At 45.0% G+C, this 26332-nt stretch overlaps 1 protein-coding gene across 1 annotated transcript in view; it reads right to left on the bottom strand.

The window, feature by feature from the left end:
• Window positions 1-2295: 2295 nt before the first annotated feature.
• LOC129841938 (NACHT, LRR and PYD domains-containing protein 3-like) overlaps window positions 2296-26332 on the bottom strand; it is a 28527-nt gene continuing 4490 nt past the window's right edge. Inside the window, exons 5-8 of the mRNA XM_055910310.1 lie at window positions 19927-20100; window positions 4060-4233; window positions 3562-3608; window positions 2296-3044 (exon numbers count right to left, since the gene is read on the bottom strand). Of these exons, the coding sequence (XP_055766285.1) occupies window positions 2518-3044; window positions 3562-3608; window positions 4060-4233; window positions 19927-20100 (922 nt within the window). The 3' untranslated portion in view covers window positions 2296-2517. The remainder of the gene's footprint in view (window positions 3045-3561; window positions 3609-4059; window positions 4234-19926; window positions 20101-26332) is intronic.

The following is a 26332-nucleotide window of genomic DNA, read 5'->3' as shown; positions in this document are numbered from 1 at the left end:
CTCATGGCCTGCAGGGGCTGTAGGAGGGTTAGGTGTCCTCATCACCTGCTCTAAGAGGGTTAGGTGTCCTCATGGCCTGCAGGGGCTGTAGGAGGGTTAGGTGTCCTCATCACCTGCTCTAAGAGGGTTAGGTGTCCTCATGGCCTGCAGGGGCTGTAGGAGGGTTAGGTGTCCTCATGGCCTACAGGGCTGTAGGAGGGTTAGGTGTCCTCATCACCTGCTCTAAGAGGGTTAGGTGTCCTCATGGCCTGCAGGGGCTGTAGGAGGGTTAGGTGTCCTCATCACCTGCTCTAAGAGGGTTAGGTGTCCTCATGGCCTGCAGGGGCTGTAGGAGGGTTAGGTGTCCTCATGGCCTGCAGGGGCTGTAGGAGGGTTAGGTGTCCTCATCACCTGCTCTAAGAGGGTTAGGTGTCCTCATGGCCTACAGGGCTGTAGGAGGGTTAGGTGTCCTCATCACCTGCTCTAAGAGGGTTAGGTGTCCTCATGGCCTGCAGGGGCTGTAGGAGGGTTAGGTGTCCTCATCACCTGCTCTAAGAGGGTTAGGTGTCCTCATGGCCTGCAGGGGCTGTAGGAGGGTTAGGTGTCCTCATGGCCTGCTCTAAGAGGGTTAGGTGTCCTCATGGCCTACAGGGCTGTAGGAGGGTTAGGTGTCCTCATCACCTGCTCTAAGAGGGTTAGGTGTCCTCATGGCCTGCAGGGGCTGTAGGAGGGTTAGGTGTCCTCATCACCTGCTCTAAGAGGGTTAGGTGTCCTCATGGCCTGCAGGGGCTGTAGGAGGGTTAGGTGTCCTCATGGCCTGCAGGGGCTGTAGGAAGGTTAGGTGTCCTCATGGCCTGCAGGGGCTGTAGGAGGGTTAGGTGTCCTCATCACCTGCTCTAAGAGGGTTAGGTGTCCTCATGGCCTGCAGGGGCTGTAGGAGGGTGAGGTGTCCTCATGGCCTGCAGGGGCTGTAGGAGGGTTAGGTGTCCTCATCACCTGCTCTAAGAGGGTTAGGTGTCCTCATGGCCTGCAGGGGCTGTAGGAGGGTTAGGTGTCCTCATGGCCTGCAGGGGCTGTAGGAGGGTTAGGTGTCCTCATCACCTGCTCTAAGAGGGTTAGGTGTCCTCATGGCCTGCAGGGGCTGTAGGAGGGTGAGGTGTCCTCATGGCCTGCAGGGGCTGTAGGAGGGTTAGGTGTCCTCATCACCTGCTCTAAGAGGGTGAGGTGTCCTCATGGCCTGCTCTAAGAGGGTGAGGTGTCCTCATGGCCTGCAGGGGCTGTAGGAGGGTTAGGTGTCCTCATGGCCTGCAGGGGCTGTAGGAGGGTGAGGTGTCCTCATGGCCTGCAGGGGCTGTAGGAGGGTTAGGTGTCCTCATCACCTGCTCTAAGAGGGTTAGGTGTACTCATGGCCTGCAGGGGCTGTAGGAGGGTGAGGTGTCCTCATCACCTGCTCTAAGAGGGTTAGGTGTCCTCATGGCCTGCAGGGGCTGTAGGAGGGTGAGGTGTCCTCACGGCCTGCAGGGGCTGTAGGAGGGTTAGGTGTCCTCATCACCTGCTCTAAGAGGGTTAGGTGTCCTCATGGCCTGCAGGGGCTGTAGGAGGGTTAGGTGTCCTCATGGCCTGCAGGGGCTGTAGGAGGGTGATGTGTCCTCATGGCCTGCAGGGGCTGTAGGAGGGTTAGGTGTCCTCATGGCCTGCAGGGGCTGTAGGAGGGTTAGGTGTCCTCATGGCCTGCAGGGGCTGTAGGAAGGTGAGGTGTCCTCATGGCCTGCAGGGGCTGTAGGAGGGTGAGGTGTCCTCATGGCCTGCAGGGGCTGTAGGAGGGTGAGGTGTCCTCATGGCCTGCAGGGGCTGTAGGAGGTTGAGGTGTCCTCATGGCCTGCAGGGGCTGTAGGAGGGTGAGGTGTCCTCATGGCCTGCAGGGGCTGTAGGAGGGTTAGGTGTCCTCATGGCCTGCAGGGGCTGTAGGAGGGTGAGGTGTCCTCATGGCCTGCAGGGGCTGTAGGAGGGTGAGGGGTCCTCATGGCCTGCAGGGGCTGTAGGAGGGTTAGGTGTGGGGGGTGGTGTTGAAAGAGGGGTTGGCTCGTTAATGTGGTTAATTAAGGAGCTACGTGTGTGTACGTGTCCAGTGTGTGTGTGTGTCCAGTGTGTGTACGTGTCCAGTGTGTGTGTGTGTGTGTCCAGTGTGTGTGTGGGTCCAGTGTGTGTATCCACCGTCTGTGTGTGTGTCCACTGTGCGTACGTGTCCACTGTGCGTACGTGTCCAGTGTGTGTGTGTGTGTGTGTCCAGTGTGTGTGTGTCCAGTGTGTTTGTGTCCAGTATGTGTTTGTGTCCAGTATGTGTTTGTGTCCAGTGTGTGTGTGTCCAGTGTGTGTGTGTCCAGTGTGTGTGTGTCCAGTGTGTGTGTGTCCAGTGTGTGTGTGTGTGTGTGTGTGTGTGTGTGTGTGTGTGTGTGTGTGTGTGTGTGTGTGTGTGTGTGTGTGTGTGTGTGTGTGTGTGTGTGTGTGTGTGTGTGTGTGTGTGTGTCAGTTTATTATTTACAGGGACACTGAGGAGTCAACATCATAAACCCGAAAACCTGGATAGAGGGGCTCAGTGAATGTGGAGGTGAATGTGATCAGGTGGGTCAGTGTGTCAGAGGAGGCTCTATAGAAGGACAGAGTGCCGGCTGGCCAGTCCAGATACACTCCTAGTCTGTGGGGGCTGGAGGAGGGGACGTCTATGGTAGTGTGATTATTATTGTGCCAGGCAGAGTAACTGTTGTCAGAGCAGTCCAGACTCCAGGACTTGTCATTGTATCCAAGACAACAGTCCTTACCCCATCCTCTCCTGTTGATTCCTTTATATGTCACTCCTATAACAGCCTCTCTCCCACTCCACTCTGCCTCCCAGTAACAGCGCCCAGTCAGACCCTCTCCACACAGCACCTGTCTATAGTACTCAAATCTCTCTGGGTGATCAGGATACGGCTGCTTCTCTCTCCTACATGTCACCTTTCTGTTCTCCTCAGACAGAGAGAGGTGTCTGTTTACTGTGTTTAGGTCCAGTGTGAGATCACAGACATCTGATGGATGAAACCAGACACAATATTAGAAATCATCATCATTCACATTAGAATGTTAACTCACTTTTCACTAATTCATTTAATGTAGATGTTTCTAGGTATCAAAAGGACAAGTTAAGGTAACTTGAGACTTGTAGAATGATCATATGTTATACTATATAGTAATATAAAACACACTTATTCCCATTAATTACACACACACACACACACACACACACACACACACACACACACACACACACACACACACACACACACACACACACACACACACACACACACACACACACACACACACACACACACACACACACACACACACACACACACACACACACACACACACACATTGTCAAAGCAACTCTTTGTAAACTTTGGTGTCCCTGATTTCTGCTTCTGTAGAACTACAGCTGATATTTAATATGACCAAGTAAGTAATGATGGTGGTCTTTGACTTTGACTTAACTTGAATTAAGACTTATTCTTAGTCATATTCTTCACAGCAGTCAACACTCACATTTTCTAAGCCCAGGTTTCATTGTGTTCTCTCCACCATGTTCCACACTGTAGCGGTAAGCAGAAGAACAGACAGTCATTGAGGGATACACCTGAACTCACACACGCACACACACACACACACACACACACACACACACACACACACACACACACACACACACACACACACACACACACACACACACACACACACACACACACACACACACACACACTGGACACACACACACACTGGACACACACACACACACACACACAAATACACACACTCTGGACACAAACTGGAGACACACATACTGGACACACTTACTGGACACACACCCTGGACACACACCCTGGACACACACCCTGGACACACACCCTGGACACACACACACACACACACACACACACAGTCAGCATATAACTTTGTCCAAGTGGTGGTCAGAATGTTTGTCTTATAGCCTGATAAGTCAAACATGTCTGATATGAACATGGACATAAACCCTCTACATACTTGAGTTTCTCCAGTCTGCAGTGTGGATCCTCCAGTCCAGCAGAGAGCAGTCTGACTCCTGAGTCTCCTGGGTGATTGTAGCTCAGGTCCAGCTCTCTCAGGTGTGAGGGGTTTGACCTCAGAGCTGAGACCAGAGAAGCACAGCCTTCCTCTGTGACTCCACAGCCTGACAGCCTGCAAAGAGTCAAATCATATTAAAATCACACTGATATTCTTTGGTGGTGAAAATAGTGGCAGTATATTTTTCTCCATATTCATGTCACACCCTGATCTGTTTCACCTGTCTTGTGATTGTCTCCACCCCCTCCAGGTGTCGCTTATTTCCCTGGTGTATATATCCCTGTGTTTCCCTGGTGTATATATCCCTGTGTTTCCCTGGTGTATATATCCCTGTGTTTCCCTGGTGTATATATCCCTGTGTTTCCCTGGTGTATATATCCCTGTGTTTCCCTGGTGTATATATCCCTGTGTTTCCCTGGTGTATATATCCCTGTGTTTCCCTGGTGTATATATCCCTGTGTTTCCCTGGTGTATATATCGCTGTGTTTCCCTGGTGTTTATATCCCTGTGTTTCCCTGGTGTATATATCCCTGTGTTTCCCTGGTGTATATATCCTTGTGTTTCCCTGGTGTATATATCCCTGTGTTTCCCTGGTGTATATATCCCTGTGTTTCCCTGGTGTATATATCCCTGTGTTTCCCTGGTGTATATATCCCTGTGTTTCCCTGGTGTATATATCCCTGTCCTGTCCTGACCTCTAGCCTGCCTGACCAGTCTGCCTGTCCTGACCTCGAGTCTGCCTGACCATTCTGCCTGTCCTGACCTCGAGTCTGCCTGACCATTCTGCCTGTCCTGACCTCGAGTCTGCCTGACCATTCTGCCTGTCCTGACCTCTAGCCTGCCTGACCATTCTGCCTGTCCTGACCTCTAGCCTGACCTCGAGTCTGCCTGACCATTCTGCCTGTCCTGACCTCGAGTCTGCCTGACCATTCTGCCTGTCCTGACCTCTAGCCTGCCTGACCATTCTGCCTGTCCTGACCTCTAGCCTGCCTGACCATTCTGCCTGTCCTGACCTCTAGTCTGCCCGACCATTCTGCCTGTCCTGACCTCTAGTCTGCCTGACCATTCTGCCTGTCCTGACCTCTAGCCTGCCTGACCATTCTGCCTGTCCTGACCTCTAGTCTGCCTGCCACACTGTACCTCCTGGACTCTGATCTGGTTATGACCTTTTGCCTGTCCACAACCATTCTCTTGCCTACCCCTTTTAGTATATTAATAAATATCACAGACTCTAACCATCTGCCTCCCGTGCCATCTGGGTCTCGCCTTGTGCCTTAAACCACATTGCTATTATTTGAGGGTGTCACCTTTTATTTGAGGGTAGTTTAATACATGTCTGTTTCACCCTTTACAAAAATAATAATAAATAAAACACTTTATGTATCTTGTCCCCCTATTTGAAGAAGTCATAAGTATTCTGACCAATTCACTTATAGTGTATTAAAGTGGTCAAAAGTATAGTATTTGGTCCCATATTCTTTGAACACAATGACTACATCAAGCCGGTGACTGCCATGATTGAGAAAGATCATGAATGAATCATGAATAATAATGAGTGAGAGAGTTACAGAGGCTACAACAAAACATGCTAACCTCTCACCATTACCAATAACAGAGACTACAACAAAACATGCTAACCTCTCACCATTACCAATAACAGAGACTACAACTAAACATGCTAACCTCTCACCATTACCAATAACAGAGGCTACAACAAAACATGCTAACCTCTCACCATTACCAATAACAGAGGCTACAACAAAACATGCTAACCTCTCTCCATTACCAATAACAGAGGCTACAACAAAACATGCTAACCTCTCACCATTACCAATAACAGAGGCTCCAACAAAACATGCTAACCTCTCACCATTACCAATAACAGAGACTACAACAAAACATGCTAACCTCTCACCATTAGCAATAACAGAGACTACAACAAAACATGCTAACCTCTCACCATTACCAATAACAGAGGCTACAACAAAACATGCTAACCTCTCACCATTACCAATAACAGAGGCTACAACAAAACATACTAACCTCTCACCTTTAACCTCAAATAAAAGGTGACATTCTGTCCTGTCACCTAATATGAAACATTGTATCTCAAATCCAAAATGCTGGAGCATAACACCACATTTAAAACTGTAAGCTTCACTGTCCAAACACATATGTTGTGGACTATATGTGTGTCTGGTAAACACATGTGGATCTGGTGAACAGTTAGTCATTGAGTGAGCAGGTTTTTATTTTTTATATTATTTTATTACATTTTTACTAACGACATGCCACTTTGAGTAAGACCAGTGTGTCTATGTATGTAGATGACTCAACATGCCACTTTGAGTAAGGCCAGTGTGTCTATGTATGTAGATGACTCAACATGCCACTTTGAGTAAGGCCAGTGTGTCTATGTATGTAGATGACTCAACATGCCACTTTGAGTAAGACCAGTGTGTCTATGTATGTGGATGACTCAACATGCCACTTTGAGTAAGGCCAGTGTGTCTATGTATGTAGATGACTCAACATGCCACTTTGAGTAAGGCCAGTGTGTCTATGTATGTAGATGACTCAACATGCCACTTTGAGTAAGGCCAGTGTGTCTATGTATGTGGATGACTCAACATGCCACTTTGAGTAAGGCCAGTGTGTCTATGTATGTAGATGACTCAACATGCCACTTTGAGTAAGGCCAGTGTGTCTATGTATGTAGATGACTCAACATGCCACTTTGAGTAAGGCCAGTGTGTCTATGTATGTAGATGACTCAACATGCCACTTTGAGTAAGGCCAGTGTGTCTATGTATGTGGATGACTCAACATGCCACTTTGAGTAAGGCCAGTGTGTCTATGTATGTAGATGACTCAACATGCCACTTTGAGTAAGGCCAGTGTGTCTATGTATGTAGATGACTCAACATGCCACTTTGAGTAAGGCCAGTGTGTCTATGTATGTAGATGACTCAACATGCCACTTTGAGTAAGGCCAGTGTGTCTATGTATGTAGATGACTCAACATGCCACTTTGAGTAAGGCCAGTGTGTCTATGTATGTAGATGACTCAACATGCCACTTTGAGTAAGGCCAGTGTGTCTATGTATGTAGATGACTCAACATGCCACTTTGAGTAAGGCCAGTGTGTCTATGTATGTGGATGACTCAACATGCCACTTTGAGTAAGGCCAGTGTGTCTATGTATGTAGATGACTCAACATGCCACTTTGAGTAAGGCCAGTGTGTCTATGTATGTAGATGACTCAACATGTCACTTTGAGTAAGGCCAGTGTGTCTATGTATGTGGATGACTCAACATGCCACTTTGAGTAAGGCCAGTGTGTCTATGTATGTAGATGACTCAACATGCCACTTTGAGTAAGACCAGTGTGTCTATGTATGTGGATGACTCAACATGCCACTTTGAGTAAGGCCAGTGTGTCTATGTATGTGGATGACTCAACATGCCACTGGCTTTGAGTAAGGCCAGTGTGTCTATGTATGTAGATGACTCAACATGCCACTTTGAGTAAGACCAGTGTGTCTATGTATGTGGATGACTCAACATGCCACTTTGAGTAAGGCCAGTGTGTCTATGTATGTGGATGACTCAACATGCCACTGGCTTTGAGTAAGGCCAGTGTGTCTATGTATGTGGATGACTCAACATGCCACTGGCTTTGAGTAAGGCCAGTGTGTCTATGTATGTGGATGACTCAACATGCCACTGGCTTTGAGTAAGGCCAGTGTGTCTATGTATGTAGATGACTCAACATGCCACTTTGAGTAAGGCCAGTGTGTCTATGTATGTAGATGACTCAACATGCCACTTTGAGTAAGGCCAGTGTGTCTATGTATGTGGATGACTCAACATGCCACTTTGAGTAAGACCAGTGTGTCTATGTATGTGGATGACTCAACATGCCACTGGCTTTGAGTAAGGCCAGTGTGTCTATGTATGTAGATGACTCAACATGCCACTTTGAGTAAGGCCAGTGTGTCTATGTATGTGGATGACTCAACATGTCACTGGCTTTGAGTAAGGCCAGTGTGTCTATGTATGTGGATGACTCAACATGTCACTGGCTTTGAGTAAGGCCAGTGTGTCTATGTATGTGGATGACTCAACATGTCACTTTGAGTAAGGCCAGTGTGTCTATGTATGTGGATGACTCAACATGCCACTTTGAGTAAGGCCAGTGTGTCTATGTATGTGGATGACTCAACATGCCACTTTGAGTAAGGCCAGTGTGTCTATGTATGTGGATGACTCAACATGCCACTGGCTTTGAGTAAGGCCAGTGTGTCTATGTATGTAGATGACTCAACATGCCACTGGCTTTGAGTAAGGCCAGTGTGTCTATGTATGTGGATGACTCAACATGTCACTGGCTTTGAGTAAGGCCAGTGTGTCTATGTATGTGGATGACTCAACATGTCACTGGCTTTGAGTAAGGCCAGTGTGTCTATGTATGTGGATGACTCAACATGCCACTGGCTTTGAGTAAGACCAGTGTGTCTATGTATGTAGATGACTCAACATGCCACTGGCTTTGAGTAAGGCCAGTGTGTCTATGTATGTGGATGACTCAACATGCCACTGGCTTTGAGTAAGGCCAGTGTGTCTATGTATGTGGATGACTCAACATGCCACTGGCTTTGAGTAAGGCCAGTGTGTCTATGTATGTAGATGACTCAACATGCCACTTTGAGTAAGGCCAGTGTGTCTATGTATGTGGATGACTCAACATGCCACTTTGAGTAAGGCCAGTGTGTCTATGTATGTGGATGACTCAACATGCCACTTTGAGTAAGGCCAGTGTGTCTATGTATGTAGATGACTCAACATGCCACTTTGAGTAAGGCCAGTGTGTCTATGTATGTAGATGACTCAACATGCCACTGGCTTTGAATAAGGCCAGTGTGTCTATGTATGTAGATGACTCAACATGCCACTTTGAGTAAGGCCAGTGTGTCTATGTATGTAGATGACTCAACATGCCACTTTGAGTAAGACCAGTGTGTCTATGTATGTGGATGACTCAACATGCCACTGGCTTTGAATAAGGCCAGTGTGTCTATGTATGTAGATGACTCAACATGCCAATTTGAGTAAGGCCAGTGTGTCTATGTATGTAGATGACTCAACATGCCACTTTGAGTAAGGCCAGTGTGTCTATGTATGTGGATGACTCAACATGCCACTTTGAGTAAGGCCAGTGTGTCTATGTATGTAGATGACTCAACATGCCACTTTGAGTAAGGCCAGTGTGTCTATGTATGTAGATGACTCAACTAGCCACTTTGAGTAAGGCCAGTGTGTCTATGTATGTAGATGACTCAACATGCCACTTTGAGTAAGGCCAGTGTGTCTATGTATGTAGATGACTCAACATGCCACTTTGAGTAAGACCAGTGTGTCTATGTATGTAGATGACTCAACATGCCACTGGCTTTGAGTAAGGCCAGTGTGTCTAAGTATGTGGATGACTCAACATGCCACTTTGAGTAAGACCAGTGTGTCTATGTATGTAGATGACTCAACATGCCACTTTGAGTAAGGCCAGTGTGTCTATGTATGTGGATGACTCAACATGCCACTTTGAGTAAGGCCAGTGTGTCTATGTATGTGGATGACTCAACATGCCACTGGCTTTGAGTAAGGCCAGTGTGTCTATGTATGTGGATGACTCAACATGCCACTGGCTTTGAGTAAGACCAGTGTGTCTATGTATGTAGATGACTCAACACGCCACTGGCTTTGAGTAAGGCCAGTGTGTCTATGTATGTAGATGACTCAACATGCCACTTTGAGTAAGGCCAGTGTGTCTATGTATGTGGATGACTCAACATGTCACTGGCTTTGAGTAAGGCCAGTGTGTCTATGTATGTGGATGACTCAACATGTCACTTTGAGTAAGGCCAGTGTGTCTATGTATGTAGATGACTCAACATGCCACTTTGAGTAAGGCCAGTGTATCTATGTATGTGGATGACTCAACATGCCACTTTGAGTAAGACCAGTGTGTCTATGTATGTGGATGACTCAACATGCCACTGGCTTTGAGTAAGGCCAGTGTGTCTATGTATGTGGATGACTCAACATGTCACTGGATTTGAGTAAGGCCAGTGTGTCTATGTATGTGGATGACTCAACATGTCACTGGCTTTGAGTAAGGCCAGTGTGTCTATGTATGTAGATGACTCTACATGCCACTGGCTTTGAGTAAGACCAGTGTGTCTATGTATGTGGATGACTCAACATGCCACTTTGAGTAAGGCCAGTGTGTCTATGTATGTAGATGACTCAACATGCCACTTTGAGTAAGGCCAGTGTGTCTATGTATGTGGATGACTCAACATGCCACTTTGAGTAAGGCCAGTGTGTCTATGTATGTAGATGACTCAACATGCCACTTTGAGTAAGGCCAGTGTGTCTATGTATGTAGATGACTCAACATGTCACTTTGAGTAAGGCCAGTGTGTCTATGTATGTGGATGACTCAACATGCCACTTTGAGTAAGGCCAGTGTGTCTATGTATGTAGATGACTCAACATGCCACTTTGAGTAAGACCAGTGTGTCTATGTATGTGGATGACTCAACATGCCACTTTGAGTAAGGCCAGTGTGTCTATGTATGTGGATGACTCAACATGCCACTGGCTTTGAGTAAGGCCAGTGTGTCTATGTATGTAGATGACTCAACATGCCACTTTGAGTAAGACCAGTGTGTCTATGTATGTGGATGACTCAACATGCCACTTTGAGTAAGGCCAGTGTGTCTATGTATGTGGATGACTCAACATGCCACTGGCTTTGAGTAAGGCCAGTGTGTCTATGTATGTGGATGACTCAACATGCCACTGGCTTTGAGTAAGGCCAGTGTGTCTATGTATGTGGATGACTCAACATGCCACTGGCTTTGAGTAAGGCCAGTGTGTCTATGTATGTAGATGACTCAACATGCCACTTTGAGTAAGGCCAGTGTGTCTATGTATGTAGATGACTCAACATGCCACTTTGAGTAAGGCCAGTGTGTCTATGTATGTGGATGACTCAACATGCCACTTTGAGTAAGACCAGTGTGTCTATGTATGTGGATGACTCAACATGCCACTGGCTTTGAGTAAGGCCAGTGTGTCTATGTATGTAGATGACTCAACATGCCACTTTGAGTAAGGCCAGTGTGTCTATGTATGTGGATGACTCAACATGTCACTGGCTTTGAGTAAGGCCAGTGTGTCTATGTATGTGGATGACTCAACATGTCACTGGCTTTGAGTAAGGCCAGTGTGTCTATGTATGTGGATGACTCAACATGTCACTTTGAGTAAGGCCAGTGTGTCTATGTATGTGGATGACTCAACATGCCACTTTGAGTAAGGCCAGTGTGTCTATGTATGTGGATGACTCAACATGCCACTTTGAGTAAGGCCAGTGTGTCTATGTATGTGGATGACTCAACATGCCACTGGCTTTGAGTAAGGCCAGTGTGTCTATGTATGTAGATGACTCAACATGCCACTGGCTTTGAGTAAGGCCAGTGTGTCTATGTATGTGGATGACTCAACATGTCACTGGCTTTGAGTAAGGCCAGTGTGTCTATGTATGTGGATGACTCAACATGTCACTGGCTTTGAGTAAGGCCAGTGTGTCTATGTATGTGGATGACTCAACATGCCACTGGCTTTGAGTAAGACCAGTGTGTCTATGTATGTAGATGACTCAACATGCCACTGGCTTTGAGTAAGGCCAGTGTGTCTATGTATGTGGATGACTCAACATGCCACTGGCTTTGAGTAAGGCCAGTGTGTCTATGTATGTGGATGACTCAACATGCCACTGGCTTTGAGTAAGGCCAGTGTGTCTATGTATGTAGATGACTCAACATGCCACTTTGAGTAAGGCCAGTGTGTCTATGTATGTGGATGACTCAACATGCCACTTTGAGTAAGGCCAGTGTGTCTATGTATGTGGATGACTCAACATGCCACTTTGAGTAAGGCCAGTGTGTCTATGTATGTAGATGACTCAACATGCCACTTTGAGTAAGGCCAGTGTGTCTATGTATGTAGATGACTCAACATGCCACTGGCTTTGAATAAGGCCAGTGTGTCTATGTATGTAGATGACTCAACATGCCACTTTGAGTAAGGCCAGTGTGTCTATGTATGTAGATGACTCAACATGCCACTTTGAGTAAGACCAGTGTGTCTATGTATGTGGATGACTCAACATGCCACTGGCTTTGAATAAGGCCAGTGTGTCTATGTATGTAGATGACTCAACATGCCAATTTGAGTAAGGCCAGTGTGTCTATGTATGTAGATGACTCAACATGCCACTTTGAGTAAGGCCAGTGTGTCTATGTATGTGGATGACTCAACATGCCACTTTGAGTAAGGCCAGTGTGTCTATGTATGTAGATGACTCAACATGCCACTTTGAGTAAGGCCAGTGTGTCTATGTATGTAGATGACTCAACTAGCCACTTTGAGTAAGGCCAGTGTGTCTATGTATGTAGATGACTCAACATGCCACTTTGAGTAAGGCCAGTGTGTCTATGTATGTAGATGACTCAACATGCCACTTTGAGTAAGACCAGTGTGTCTATGTATGTAGATGACTCAACATGCCACTGGCTTTGAGTAAGGCCAGTGTGTCTAAGTATGTGGATGACTCAACATGCCACTTTGAGTAAGACCAGTGTGTCTATGTATGTAGATGACTCAACATGCCACTTTGAGTAAGGCCAGTGTGTCTATGTATGTGGATGACTCAACATGCCACTTTGAGTAAGGCCAGTGTGTCTATGTATGTGGATGACTCAACATGCCACTGGCTTTGAGTAAGGCCAGTGTGTCTATGTATGTGGATGACTCAACATGCCACTGGCTTTGAGTAAGACCAGTGTGTCTATGTATGTAGATGACTCAACACGCCACTGGCTTTGAGTAAGGCCAGTGTGTCTATGTATGTAGATGACTCAACATGCCACTTTGAGTAAGGCCAGTGTGTCTATGTATGTGGATGACTCAACATGTCACTGGCTTTGAGTAAGGCCAGTGTGTCTATGTATGTGGATGACTCAACATGTCACTTTGAGTAAGGCCAGTGTGTCTATGTATGTAGATGACTCAACATGCCACTTTGAGTAAGGCCAGTGTATCTATGTATGTGGATGACTCAACATGCCACTTTGAGTAAGACCAGTGTGTCTATGTATGTGGATGACTCAACATGCCACTGGCTTTGAGTAAGGCCAGTGTGTCTATGTATGTGGATGACTCAACATGTCACTGGATTTGAGTAAGGCCAGTGTGTCTATGTATGTGGATGACTCAACATGTCACTGGCTTTGAGTAAGGCCAGTGTGTCTATGTATGTAGATGACTCTACATGCCACTGGCTTTGAGTAAGACCAGTGTGTCTATGTATGTGGATGACTCAACATGCCACTGGCTTTGAGTAAGGCCAGTGTGTCTATGTATGTGGATGACTCAACATGTCACTGGCTTTGAGTAAGACCAGTGTGTCTATGTATGTGGATGACTCAACATGTCACTGGCTTTGAGTAAGACCAGTGTGTCTATGTATGTAGATGACTCAACATGCCACTGACTTTGAGTAAGGCCAGTGTGTCTATGTATGTAGATGACTCAACATGCCACTGGCTTTGAGTAAGGCCAGTGTGTCTATGTATGTGGATGACTCAACATGTCACTGGCTTTGAGTAAGGCCAGTGTGTCTATGTATGTAGATGACTCAACATGCCACTTTGAGAAAGGCCAGTGTGTCTATGTATGTAGATGACTCAACATGCCACTGGCTTTGAGTAAGGCCAGTGTGTCTATGTATGTGGATGACTCAACATGTCACTGGCTTTGAGTAAGGCCAGTGTGTCTATGTATGTGGATGACTCAACATGTCACTGGCTTTGAGTAAGACCAGTGTGTCTATGTATGTGGATGACTCAACATGCCACTGGCTTTGAATAAGGCCAGTGTGTCTATGTATGTAGATGACTCAACATGCCACTTTGAGTAAGGCCAGAGTGTCTATGTATGCAGATGACTCAACATGCCACTTTGAGTAAGGCCAGTGTGTCTATGTATGTAGATGACTCAACATGCCACTTTGAGTAAGGCCAGTGTGTCTATGTATGTGGATGACTCAACATGCCACTTTGAATAAGGCCAGTGTGTCTATGTATGTAGATGACTCAACATGCCACTTTGAGTAAGGCCAGTGTGTCTATGTATGTGGATGACTCAACATGCCACTTTGAGTAAGACCAGTGTGTCTATGTATGTGGATGACTCAACATGCCACTTTGAGTAAGGCCAGTGTGTCTATGTATGTGGATGACTCAACATGCCACTTTGAGTAAGGCCAGTGTGTCTATGTATGTGGATGACTCAACATGCCACTGGCTTTGAGTAAGACCAGTGTGTCTATGTATGTGGATGACTCAACATGCCACTGGCTTTGAGTAAGGCCAGTGTGTCTATGTATGTGGATGACTCAACATGCCACTGGCTTTGAGTAAGGCCAGTGTGTCTATGTATGTGGATGACTCAACATGCCACTGGCTTTGAGTAAGGCCAGTGTGTCTATGTATGTGGATGACTCAACATGCCACTTTGAGTAAGACCAGTGTGTCTATGTATGTAGATGACTCAACATGCCACTGGCTTTGAGTAAGGCCAGTGTGTCTATGTATGTGGATGACTCAACATGTCACTGGCTTTGAGTAAGGCCAGTGTGTCTATGTATGTGGATGACTCAACATGCCACTTTGAGTAAGACCAGTGTGTCTATGTATGTAGATGACTCAACATGCCACTTTGAGTAAGGCCAGTGTGTCTATGTATGTGGATGACTCAACATGCCACTTTGAGTAAGGCCAGTGTGTCTATGTATGTGGAGACTCAACATGCCACTTTGAGTAAGACCAGTGTGTCTATGTATGTGGATGACTCAACATGTCACTGGCTTTGAGTAAGGCCAGTGTGTCTATGTATGTGGATGACTCAACATGCCACTTTGAGTAAGGCCAGTGTGTCTATGTATGTAGATGACTCAACATGCCACTTTGAGTAAGACCAGTGTGTCTATGTATGTGGATGACTCAACACGCCACTTTGAGTAAGGCCAGTGTGTCTATGTATGTGGATGACTCAACATGCCACTTTGAGTAAGACCAGTGTGTCTATGTATGTAGATGACTCAACATGTCACTGGCTTTGAGTAAGGCCAGTGTGTCTATGTATGTAGATGACTCAACATGTCACTGGCTTTGAGTAAGGCCAGTGTGTCTATGTATGTGGATGACTCAACATGCCACTTTGAGTAAGGCCAGTGTGTCTATGTATGTAGATGACTCAACATGTCACTGGCTTTTAGTAAGGCCAGTGTGTCTATGTATGTGGATGACTCAACATGCCACTTTGAGTAAGACCAGTGTGTCTATGTATGTAGATGACTCAACACGCCACTGGCTTTGAGTAAGGCCAGTGTGTCTATGTATGTAGATGACTCAACATGTCACTGGCTTTGAGTAAGGCCAGTGTGTCTATGTATGTAGATGACTCAACATGCCACTTTGAGTAAGGCCATTGTGTCTATGTATGTAGATGACTCAACATGCCACTTTGAGTAAGGCCAGTGTGTCTATGTATGTGGATGACTCAACACGCCACTTTGAGTAAGGCCAGTGTGTCTATGTATGTAGATGACTCAACATGCCACTGGCTTTGAGTAAGACCAGTGTGTCTATGTATGTAGATGACTCAACATGTCACTTTGAGTAAGACCAGTGTGTCTATGTATGTGGATGACTCAACATGCCACTTTGAGTAAGACCAGTGTGTCTATGTATGTAGATGACTCAACATGCCACTGGCTTTGAGTAAGACCAGTGTGTCTATGTATGTAGATGACTCAACATGTCACTTTGAGTAAGGCCAGAGTGTCTATGTATGTAGATGACTCAACATGTCACTGGCTTTGAGTAAGGCCAGTGTGTCTATGTATGTAGATGACTCAACATGCCACTTTGAGTAAGGCCAGTGTGTCTATGTATGTGGATGACTCAACGTGCCACTTTGAGTAAGACCAGTGTGTCTATGTATGTGGATGACTCAACATGCCACTTTGAGTAAGGCCAGAGTGTCTATGTATGTAGATGACTCAACATGTCACTGGCTTTGAGTAAGGCCAGTGTGTCTATGTATGTAGATGACTCAACATGCCACTTTGAGTAAGGCCAGTGTGTCTATGTATGTGGATGACTCAACATGCCACTTTGAGTAAGACCAGTGTGTCTATGTATGTGGATGACTCAACACGTCAGCGACTGAAATGACTGCAACACTTAACCTCTCATAATGTCTGGAACAGATTGAATGAAATGGAACACATGGAAACCACGTGTTTGATACCATTCCACTTATTCCCCCCAGACATTACAATCCTCTCCTCCACAATTAACGAAGAGCTGCAGTTAGTTTCAGACTGGGTGGCAAGGAATAACTTAGCCCTACATTTTTCAAAAACTAAAAGCATTGTATTTGGGACAAATCACTCACTAAAACTTAAACCTCAATTAAATCTTGTAATAAATCATGTGGAAATTGAGCAAGTTGAGATGACTAAACTGCTTGAAGTAACCCTGAATTGTAAACTGTCATGGTCAAAACATATTGATACAACAGTAGCTAAGATGGGGAGAAGTCTGTCCATAATAAAGCACTGCTCTGCCTTCTTAACAACACTATCAACAAGGCAGGTCCTACAGGCCCTAGTTTCTACCTTCTTAACAACACTATTAACAAGGCAGGTCCTACAGGCCCTAGCTTCTACCTTCTTAACAACACTATCAACAAGGCAGGTCCTACAGGCCCTAGCTTCTACCTTCTACTTCTTGAGGATAGGGTGCAGAGTTTTCACTTTGGGAAAAATAGCGTGCGCAATTTCAACTTCGTGCTACTCATCCCCAGAATATAAGATATGCATATTATTAGTAGATTTGGATAGAAAACACTCTGAAGTTTCTAAAACTGTTTGATTCATATCTGTAAGTATAACAGAACTTATATAGCAGTCAAAACCCTGAGGACTAACTTTTTTATTGTTAATTTCCTGTATGTTCAATGGGTTTTCATGGGCACACCAGAATTCTAATTACTATCCACGCAGTTTCTACTGCTTCCACTGGATGTCGCCATTGTATGGAAAAAGGTTAAGGTTTTTCCTTAGTGAACTGAGAAAGATATTGACCCGGAAGTGGAGTGACGTCGTTTGTTTATGTTTGAGAGTTGAGCAAGACTTGAAAAGTACCGTGAGTTTGTTGTTATCCTGTATTGAAAACAGATTGACCCGTCTTCAATTTGATCGATTATTAACGTTTACAAATACCTTAAGTTGTATTACAAAAGTACTTTGAAATGTTTTGGCAAAGTTTAGAGGTACTTTTTTAGATATTTTGTCGTGATTTTGCGCAAATTGAACGCTATTTTTCCTGGGACAACGGCGCCAAATAAATGGACAATTTGGATATATATGGACGGAATTAATCGAACTAAAGGACCATTTGTGATGTTTATGGGACATATTGGAGTGCCAACAAAAGAATCTCGTCAAAGGTAATGCATGTTTTATATTTTATTTCTGCGTTTTGAGTAGCGCCGGCATGGTTGAAATTGTCAAAAAAGAGAGTGTAGCCTCTGTACTATCATCAGATAATAGCATCTTATGCTTTCGCCGAAAAGCCTTTTTGAAATCTGACATGTTGGCTGGATTCACAACGAGTGTAGCTTTAATTTGGTATCTTATATGTGTAATTTAATAAAGTTTGATTTTATAGATTTTTTTTGGAATCTGGCGCTCTACATTTTAACAGGCTGTTGGGACGCTAGCGTCCCACGATCCCAGAGAGGACACTATCAACAAGGCAGGTCCTGCTTCTACCTTCTTAATTAACAACACTGTTAACAAGGCAGGTCCTACAGGCCCTAGTTTCTACCTTCTTAACAACACTATCAACAAGGCAGGTCCTACAGGCCCTAGTTTCTACCTTCTTAACAACACTATCAACAAGGCAGGTCCTACAGGCCCTAGTTTCTACCTTCTTAACAACACTATCAACAAGGCAGGTCCTACAGGCCCTAGTTTCTACATTCTTAACAACACTATCAACAAGGCAGGTCCTACAGGCCCTAGTTTCTACCTTCTTAACAACACTATCAACAAGGCAGGTCCTACAGGCCCTAGTTTCTACATTCTTAACAACACCATCAACAAGGCAGGTCCTACAGGCCCTAGTTTCTACCTTCTTAACAACACTATTAACAAGGCAGGTCCTACAGGCCCTAGTCTCTACCTTCTTAACAACACTATCAACACGGCAGGTCCTACAGGCCCTAGTTTCTACCTTCTTAACAACACTATCAACAAGGCAGGACCTACAGGCACTAGTTTCTACCTTCTTAACAACACTATCAACAAGGCGGGTCCCACAGGCCCTAGTTTCTACCTTCTTAACAACACCATCAACAAGGCAGGTCCCACAGGCCCTAGTTTCTACCTTCTTAACAACACTATCAACAAGGCGGGTCCCACAGGCCCTAGTTTCTACCTTCTTAACAGCACTATCAACAAGGCAGGTCCTACAGGCCCTAGTTTCTACCTTCTTAACAACACTATCAACAAGGCAGGTCCTACAGGCCCTAGTTTCTACCTTCTTAACAACACTATCAACAAGGCAGGTCCTACAGGCCCTAGTTTCTATATTCTTAACAACACCATCAACAAGGCAGGTCCTACAGGCCCTAGTTTCTACCTTCTTAACAGCACTATCAACAATGCAGGTCCTACAGGCCCTAGTTTCTACCTTCTTAACAACACTATCAACAAGGCAGGTCCTACAGGCATTATTTTTATTGCATCTTGACTACTGTTCATTCGTGTGGTCAGGTGCCACAAAAAAGGATTTAGTAAAGTTGCAATTGGCTCAGAACAGGGCAGCACGGTTGACCCTTGGATGTATAAAGAGAGCTAACATTAATAATATGCATGTCAATCTCTCCTGCCTGAAAGTGGAGGAGAGATTGACTTCATCACTACCAGTATTTGTAAAATGTGCTGACATTCTGAATGTACCGAGCTGTCTTTTTAAACAACTAGCTCACAGCTCGGACACCCATGTATACCCCACAAGACATGCCACAAGAGGTCTCTTCACAGTCCCCAAGTCCAGAATAGACTATGGGAGACACCCAGTACTACATAGAGCCATGACTACATGGAACTATATTCTATATCAAGTAACTGACGCAAGCAGTAAAATTTGTTTTTAAAAAATGATTAAAAAAACACCTTATGGAACAGTGGGGCCTGTGAAGAGATACACACATTGGCACACACACACACACACACACACACACACACACACACACACACACACACACACACACACACACACACACACACACACACACACACACACACACACACACACACACACACACACACACACACACACACACACACACACACACACACACACACCAACATACTCACTATAAACATGGATTTAGTACTGTAGATATGTGGTAGGGGCCTGAGGGAACACAGTGTGTTGTGAAATCTGTGATTGTATTGTAATGTTGTAAAATTGTATAAACTGCCTTAATTTTGCTGGACCCCAGGAAGAGTAGCTGCTGCTTTGGCAGGAACTAATGGGGATCCATAATAAATACAATACAAATACAAATACTTGTTGACCAACTACAGGAATACTGACCTCAGAGTCTCCAGTTTACAGTGGGGATTCCCCAGTCCAGCAGAGAGCAGCTTCACTCCTGAATCCTTCAGGTCATTGTTACTCAGGTCCAGCTCTCTCAGGTGTGAGGGGTTTGAACTGAGAACTGAGGCCAACACTTTACAGGATGTGTCTGTGAGTTTACAGCCAGTGAGTCTGCCAACACAGAAGAAATACAATGACAGACAGGTTGTATTAAAATGTTACGCTTAGCTTTCCCTGCTTACACTGTAACCTGTGCACAAATAATGTGTTGGGTTTGACCTCAGAGCTGAGACCAGAGAAGCACAGCCTCCTCTGTGACTAGACACCCTGACAGCCTGCAAAGAGTCAAATCATATTAAAATCACACTGATATTCTTTGGTGGTGAAAATAGTGGTAGTATATTTTTTCAACATATTCAGATACATCAGCGTCCTGAAACCTGCCATATATTTTCATAAATTAATGTATCATTAAATATGACAAATGATCAAAGTATTGCCTGCAGATAGAAACATGTATAGTACAAATATTTGAGTAGACTGACCAGACCAGAGTAAAAAGCAGTATCAGTCAAAAGACAGACAGTGAGGTATCAGATTTAGATTGTATTGAGTATACAGTCCACACCATATCTACTTTGACAGTGAAGCTAACATTTTAAATGTGGCTCTATACTCCAGCATTTTGGATTTCAGATCAAATGTTTCATATGAGGTGACAATATATAATGTCACATTTTATTTGAGGGTATTTTAATAAATCTGCGTATTCCTCCAAAGCTCAGCTGTCCTGAGTCTGTACAGCTCTGCCAGGACCTAGGATCAAGAGAGACACTCAAGTGTTTTAGTACTATATCTCTTGACACAATGATGAAAATAATCATGGCCTCTATGATGAAAATAATCAGGCCTCTAAACCTTCAAGCTGCGTACTGGACCCTATTCCAACTAAACTACTGATAGAGCTGCTTCCTATGCTTGGCCCTCCTATGTTGAACATAATAAACAGCTCTCTATCCACCGGATGTGTACCAAACTCACTAAAAGTGGCAGTAATAAAGCCTCTCTTGAAAAAGCCAAACCTTGACCCAGAAAATATAAAAAACTATCGGCCTATATCGAATCTTCCATTCCTATCAATTTTTTTTGAAAAAGCTGTTGCGCAGCAACTCACTGCCTTCCTGAAGACAAACAATGTATACGAAATGCTTCAGTCTGGTTTTAGACCCCATCATAGCACTGAGACTGCACTTGTGAAGGTGGTAAATGACCTTTTAATGGCGTCAGACCGAGGCTCTGCATCTGTCCTCGTGCTCCTAGACCTTAGTGCTGCCTTTGATACCATCGATCACCACATTCTTTTGGAGAGATTGGAAACCTAAATTGGTCTACACGGACAAGTTCTGGCCTGGTTTATATCTTATCTTTCGGAAAAATATCAGTTTTTCTCTGTGAATGGTTTGTCCTCTGACAAATCAACTGTACATTTCGGTGTTCCTCAAGGTTCCGTTTTAGGACCACTATTGTTTTCACTATATATTTTACCTCTTGGGGATGTCATTCGAAAACATAATGTTAACTTTCACTGCTATGCGGATGACACACAGCTGTACATTTCAATGAAACATGGTGAAGCGACAAAATTGCCCTCACTAGAAGCCTGTGTTTCAGACATAAGGAAGTGGATGGCTGAAAACGTTCTACTTTTAAACTCGGACAAAACAGAGATGCTTGTTCTAGGTCCCAAGAAACAAAGAGATCTTCTGTTGAATCTGGCAATTAATATTGATGGTTGTAAAGTCGTCTCAAATACAACTGTGAAGGACCTCGGCGTTACTCTGGACCCTGATCTCTCTTTTGACGAACATATCAAGACTGTTTCAAGGACAGCTTTTTTCCATCTACGTAACATTGCAAAAATCAGAAATTTTCTGTCCAAAAATGATGCAGAAAAATTAATCCATGCATTTGTTACTTCTAGGTTAGACTACTGCAATGCTCTACGTTCCGGCTACCCGGATAAAGCACTAAATAAACTTCAGTTAGTGTTAAATACGGCTGCTAGAATCCTGACTATAATTCCCGATCTATAATCGGGAATTATACCTACGGAGGTATAATGGGCGCGGCTCTGTTGCGACCTGCAGTGTGTGTGACGTTTGGTGTGGCGTTATTTTATGTTTTTAATTTGTACACTTAGTTTACAAACATTCTGCCAACCATGGATTTCCAGTGGTGGGGTGTTGGACTGATCTTGTTGATCGTGTACATACCCGCTACGAACGGACTAAATAATGAAAACGCTGCTGGCAGCGGAATCCAATACAGCAGGGAGTTTTTACTACAATGCAACTCAAATACGAACGCGATGGATATCCCAATGGCCCATCTAATACCTGATTGTCTGCGAGTGGATTACAAACCCAAATGCAAACGTGGAAAACGCGGGGGAATCAGACAACGACTTTAAGAACAAACTTCCCTTACCCACCACCTTGCTGATTAATGCCCAGTCACTGAGGGGGAAAGCGGATGAGTTGTCAGCGAATCTGCGCTTCCAACACGAATATCGGGAGGCCTGTTTGCTGGCATTTACTGAGACTTGGCTGGATGATAGAGTGCCGGACAGAGAAGTGGAGCCCGCCGGCTTCACCCTGGTCAGAGCGGACCGCGATCTGACAGTCACAGGGAAACTTCACGGCGGGGGCGTCTGCCTGCTTGTCAGGGACCAGTGGTGTAAATCGATCCTGGTAAGAGATCGACTCTGTACCCCCGACATTGAACTGCTTTCTGTGTCACTACGACCTTACTATCTGCCCCGTGAGTTCCCCCAATTGTTTGTTACCGTTGTGTACATTCAACCAAAAGCTAATATAACAAAGGCATCAGAGATTATTTATAATCTGTCACAGAAACTGGAATCCATCTCCCCCGACGCACCCAAATTTATTTTAGGGGATTTTAACAACTGTACCTTGCGCAAAGTCTTGCGCACATACCATCAGAATGTGAAATGTCACACTAGGAAAAATAGGACTCTTGATTTGTGCTATGGACAATATCAAAGGCGTTCTCTGCCACCACCAGACCTCCTCTGGGGACATCAGACCACAATGTGGTCTACCTTAGGCCAACTTACTGTCGCCTCCTGGAGAGGGAGAAACCCACAGTTAAAACTGTCTCCAGGGGTGTTTTGACTGTATAATGTGGGAGGTATTTGAGGACAGCAGCTCTTATCTGGATGAACTCACAGAGGTTATTTCAGACTATGTAAACTTCTGTGTTGAGTCAGTTGTGCCTACTAAGACCTGTAAAATCTTCCCTAACAACAAGCCTTGGGTATCAAAACATCTAAAATCACTACTTGATAGGAAGAAGGCAGTTTATGCTGGGGGTGATAGACAGGCTTTAAGAGATGTACAACGTGAGATAAAAAGACAGATACTGGTGGACAAGGAGGCATACAAGCAAAGGGTGGAGAGGACCCTCTCCTCAGGAAACGCAAGGGTGGCCTGGCAAGGGATTAAATCCATGGCTAGCGCCCCCCATATAGGCAGGGGAAAAACCAGTGCTGACCTTGGGGGATATGAGGGCCAGAACATGGCTAATGAACTGAATGTTTTCTTCTCAAGATTTGAATCAGACAACTTCGTGTCGGAGGTAAAACAAATGGAAGCATCATTACAAATGTTTGAGAGAGTTGTTGTTCAACAGTCTGATGTTCTAAAGTTGTTCAGGGGATGTAACACATACAAAAGCCCAGGCCCAGACAAAATAAGTGGGCATGTGTTAAAGCACTATGCTGAACAACTGGCTGGTGTTTTTACAGACATTTTTCAATCCTCACTCAACCAGCAACACGTTCCAGTATTGTGGAAAAAATCTATAATTATACCAATTCCTAAAGTATCGAATCCCTCTGTGCTGAATGACTATCGCCCTGTCGCTTTGACATCCTTAGTTATGAAATGCCTTGAGAAAATTGTGAAAAGTCATATTCTCAGTGTCACCCAGAAGCTCCTCGACCCATTTCAGTTTGCCTATCAGACCAGCAGAGGAGTTGATGATGCCATTCTTACCCTCCTTAACATGGTCTATAGACATCTAGAAGGTGCCAAATCCCATGTCAGGGTTCTGTTTGTTGACTTTTCTTCTGCCTTCAACACAATCCAGCCCTACATTCTGGCACAGAGACTCATTCGGGACTTTTCCTTAGATGGGGGGCTGGTTTTGTGGCTGTTGGACTTCCTGAGCCAACGCTCACAGCGAGTCAAAATAGGTCCCCATGTGTCGGATATACGCAATACCAACACAGGCTCTCCTCAGGGATGTGTTTTGTCCCCACTCCTGTACATCTTGTACACTAATAGTTGTACTAGTTCCTATACTGACAGACACCTCGTTAAGTTCGCTGATGACACTGCCTTGATCAGCCTGTTGCATGATGACGAGGAACATCATGGCCCGGTCCTAGATGACTTTGTAGAGTGGTGTGAGGAATCACACTTGGTCCTCAATACTAACAAGACCAAAGAGATGTGCATAGACTTCAGGAAGCGTACAACACCTACCTCTGCAACATCTATCAGAGGCCAGAATATAGAAATTGTAGAGGAATATACATTTCTGGGTGTCTTTTTGGACAGTAAGCTTCAGTGGAGTAAATGTACAGACCAGATCTACAAAAAGAGCCAACAGAGACTGTACTTTCTAGAAAAGTTGGGTTCTTTTAATATAGACTGTAACATATTGACTCTGTTTTACAAATCCTTTATTGAGAGTATTTTAACTTTTTGTATTGTTTGTTGGTTTGGCAATGCCACTGTCAGTCAGAGAAACATGCTGAGAAGGATTATTACCACAGCAAGCAAGGTACTTGGAGTCAAACAGACAGGCCTGGATGAGATTTTTAAGGTCAGGGCCCTCCGTAAGGCTCACAAAATCATTTTAGACCCAAGCCACCCCCTGTACCAGGACTTTGAATTACTCCCCTCTGGGCGCAGGTATAGGGCACCCCTCAGCAGGAAAAATAGAACGAGACAATCATTTGTGCCAGGTGTGATATCCCTCTTAAATAGCTCGGGCAAATGTTCCCATTGACCCCGTAAGGCCAGCAGGCTAGTCTTTGTTTTAAATGTTTTATTTCTTATTTCTTATTTCTTACTATTATTATTATTATTTTTTTGTGCGTGACTGTTATTGAAAGTTGTATTGTCGATCTTGTTTTGTATTTAACGCCACTTTAAACGTGTATATGACACTGCAACAAAATTTCCCCATGGGGACAATAAAGTAAGTAAGTAAGTAAGTAAGTAAGTGAGTAAGTAAGTGACTAGAACCAAAAAAAAATTATCATATTACTCCAGTGCTAGCCTCCCTACACTGGCTTCCTGTTAATGCAAGGGCTGATTTCAAGGTTTTACTGCTAACCTACAAAGCATTACATGAGCTTGCTCCTACCTATCTTTCCGATTTGGTCCTGCCGTACATACCTACACGTACGCTACGGTCACAAGACGCAGGCCTCCTAATTGTCCCTAGAATTTCTAAGCAAACAGCTGGAGGCAAGGCTTTGTCCTATAGAGCTCCATTTTTATGGAATGGTCTGCCTACCCATGTGAGAGACGCAGACTCGGTCTCAACTTTTAAGTCTTTACTGAAGACTCATCTCTTCAGTGGGTCATATGATTGAGTGTAGTCTGGCCCAGGAGTGTGAAGGTGAACGGAAAGGCTCTGGAGCAACGAACCGCCCTTGCTGTCTCTGCCTGGCCGGGCCCCTCTCTCCACTGGGATTCTCTGCCTCTAACCCTATTACAGGGGCTGAGTCACTGGCTTACTGGTGCTCTTTCATGCCGTCCCTAGGAGGGGTGCGTCACTTGAGTGGGTTGAGTCACTGACGTGATCTTCCTGTCTGGGTTGGCGCCCCCCCTTGGTTTGTGCTGTGGTGGAGATCTTTGTGGGCTATACTCGGCCTTGTCTCAGGATGGTAAGTTGGTGGTTGAAGATATCCCTCTAGTGGTGTGGGGGCTGTGCTTTGGCAAAGTGGGGGGGGTTATATCCTTCCTGTTTGGCCCTGTCCGGGGGTATCATCAGATGGGGCCACAGTGTCTCCTGACCCCTCCTGTCTCAGCCTCAAGTATTTATGCTGCAGTAGTTTATGTGTCGGGGGGCTAGGGTCAGTTTGTTATATCTGGAGTACTTTTCCTGTCTTATCCGGTGTCCTGTGTGAATTTAAGTATGCTCTCTCTAATTCTCTCTTTCTCTCTTTCTTTCTCTCTCTCGGAGGACCTGAGCCCTAGGACCATGCCTCAGGACTACCTGGCATGATGACTCCTTGCTGTCCCCAGTCCACCTGGCTGTGCTGCTGTTCCAGTTTCAACTGTTCTGCCTGCGGCTATGGAAC

The sequence above is a fragment of the Salvelinus fontinalis genome, unplaced genomic scaffold, assembly GCF_029448725.1.
Source record: "Salvelinus fontinalis isolate EN_2023a unplaced genomic scaffold, ASM2944872v1 scaffold_0004, whole genome shotgun sequence".
Taxonomy (NCBI): domain Eukaryota; kingdom Metazoa; phylum Chordata; class Actinopteri; order Salmoniformes; family Salmonidae; genus Salvelinus; species Salvelinus fontinalis.
This window is presented reverse-complemented; position numbering and strand designations above follow the sequence as displayed.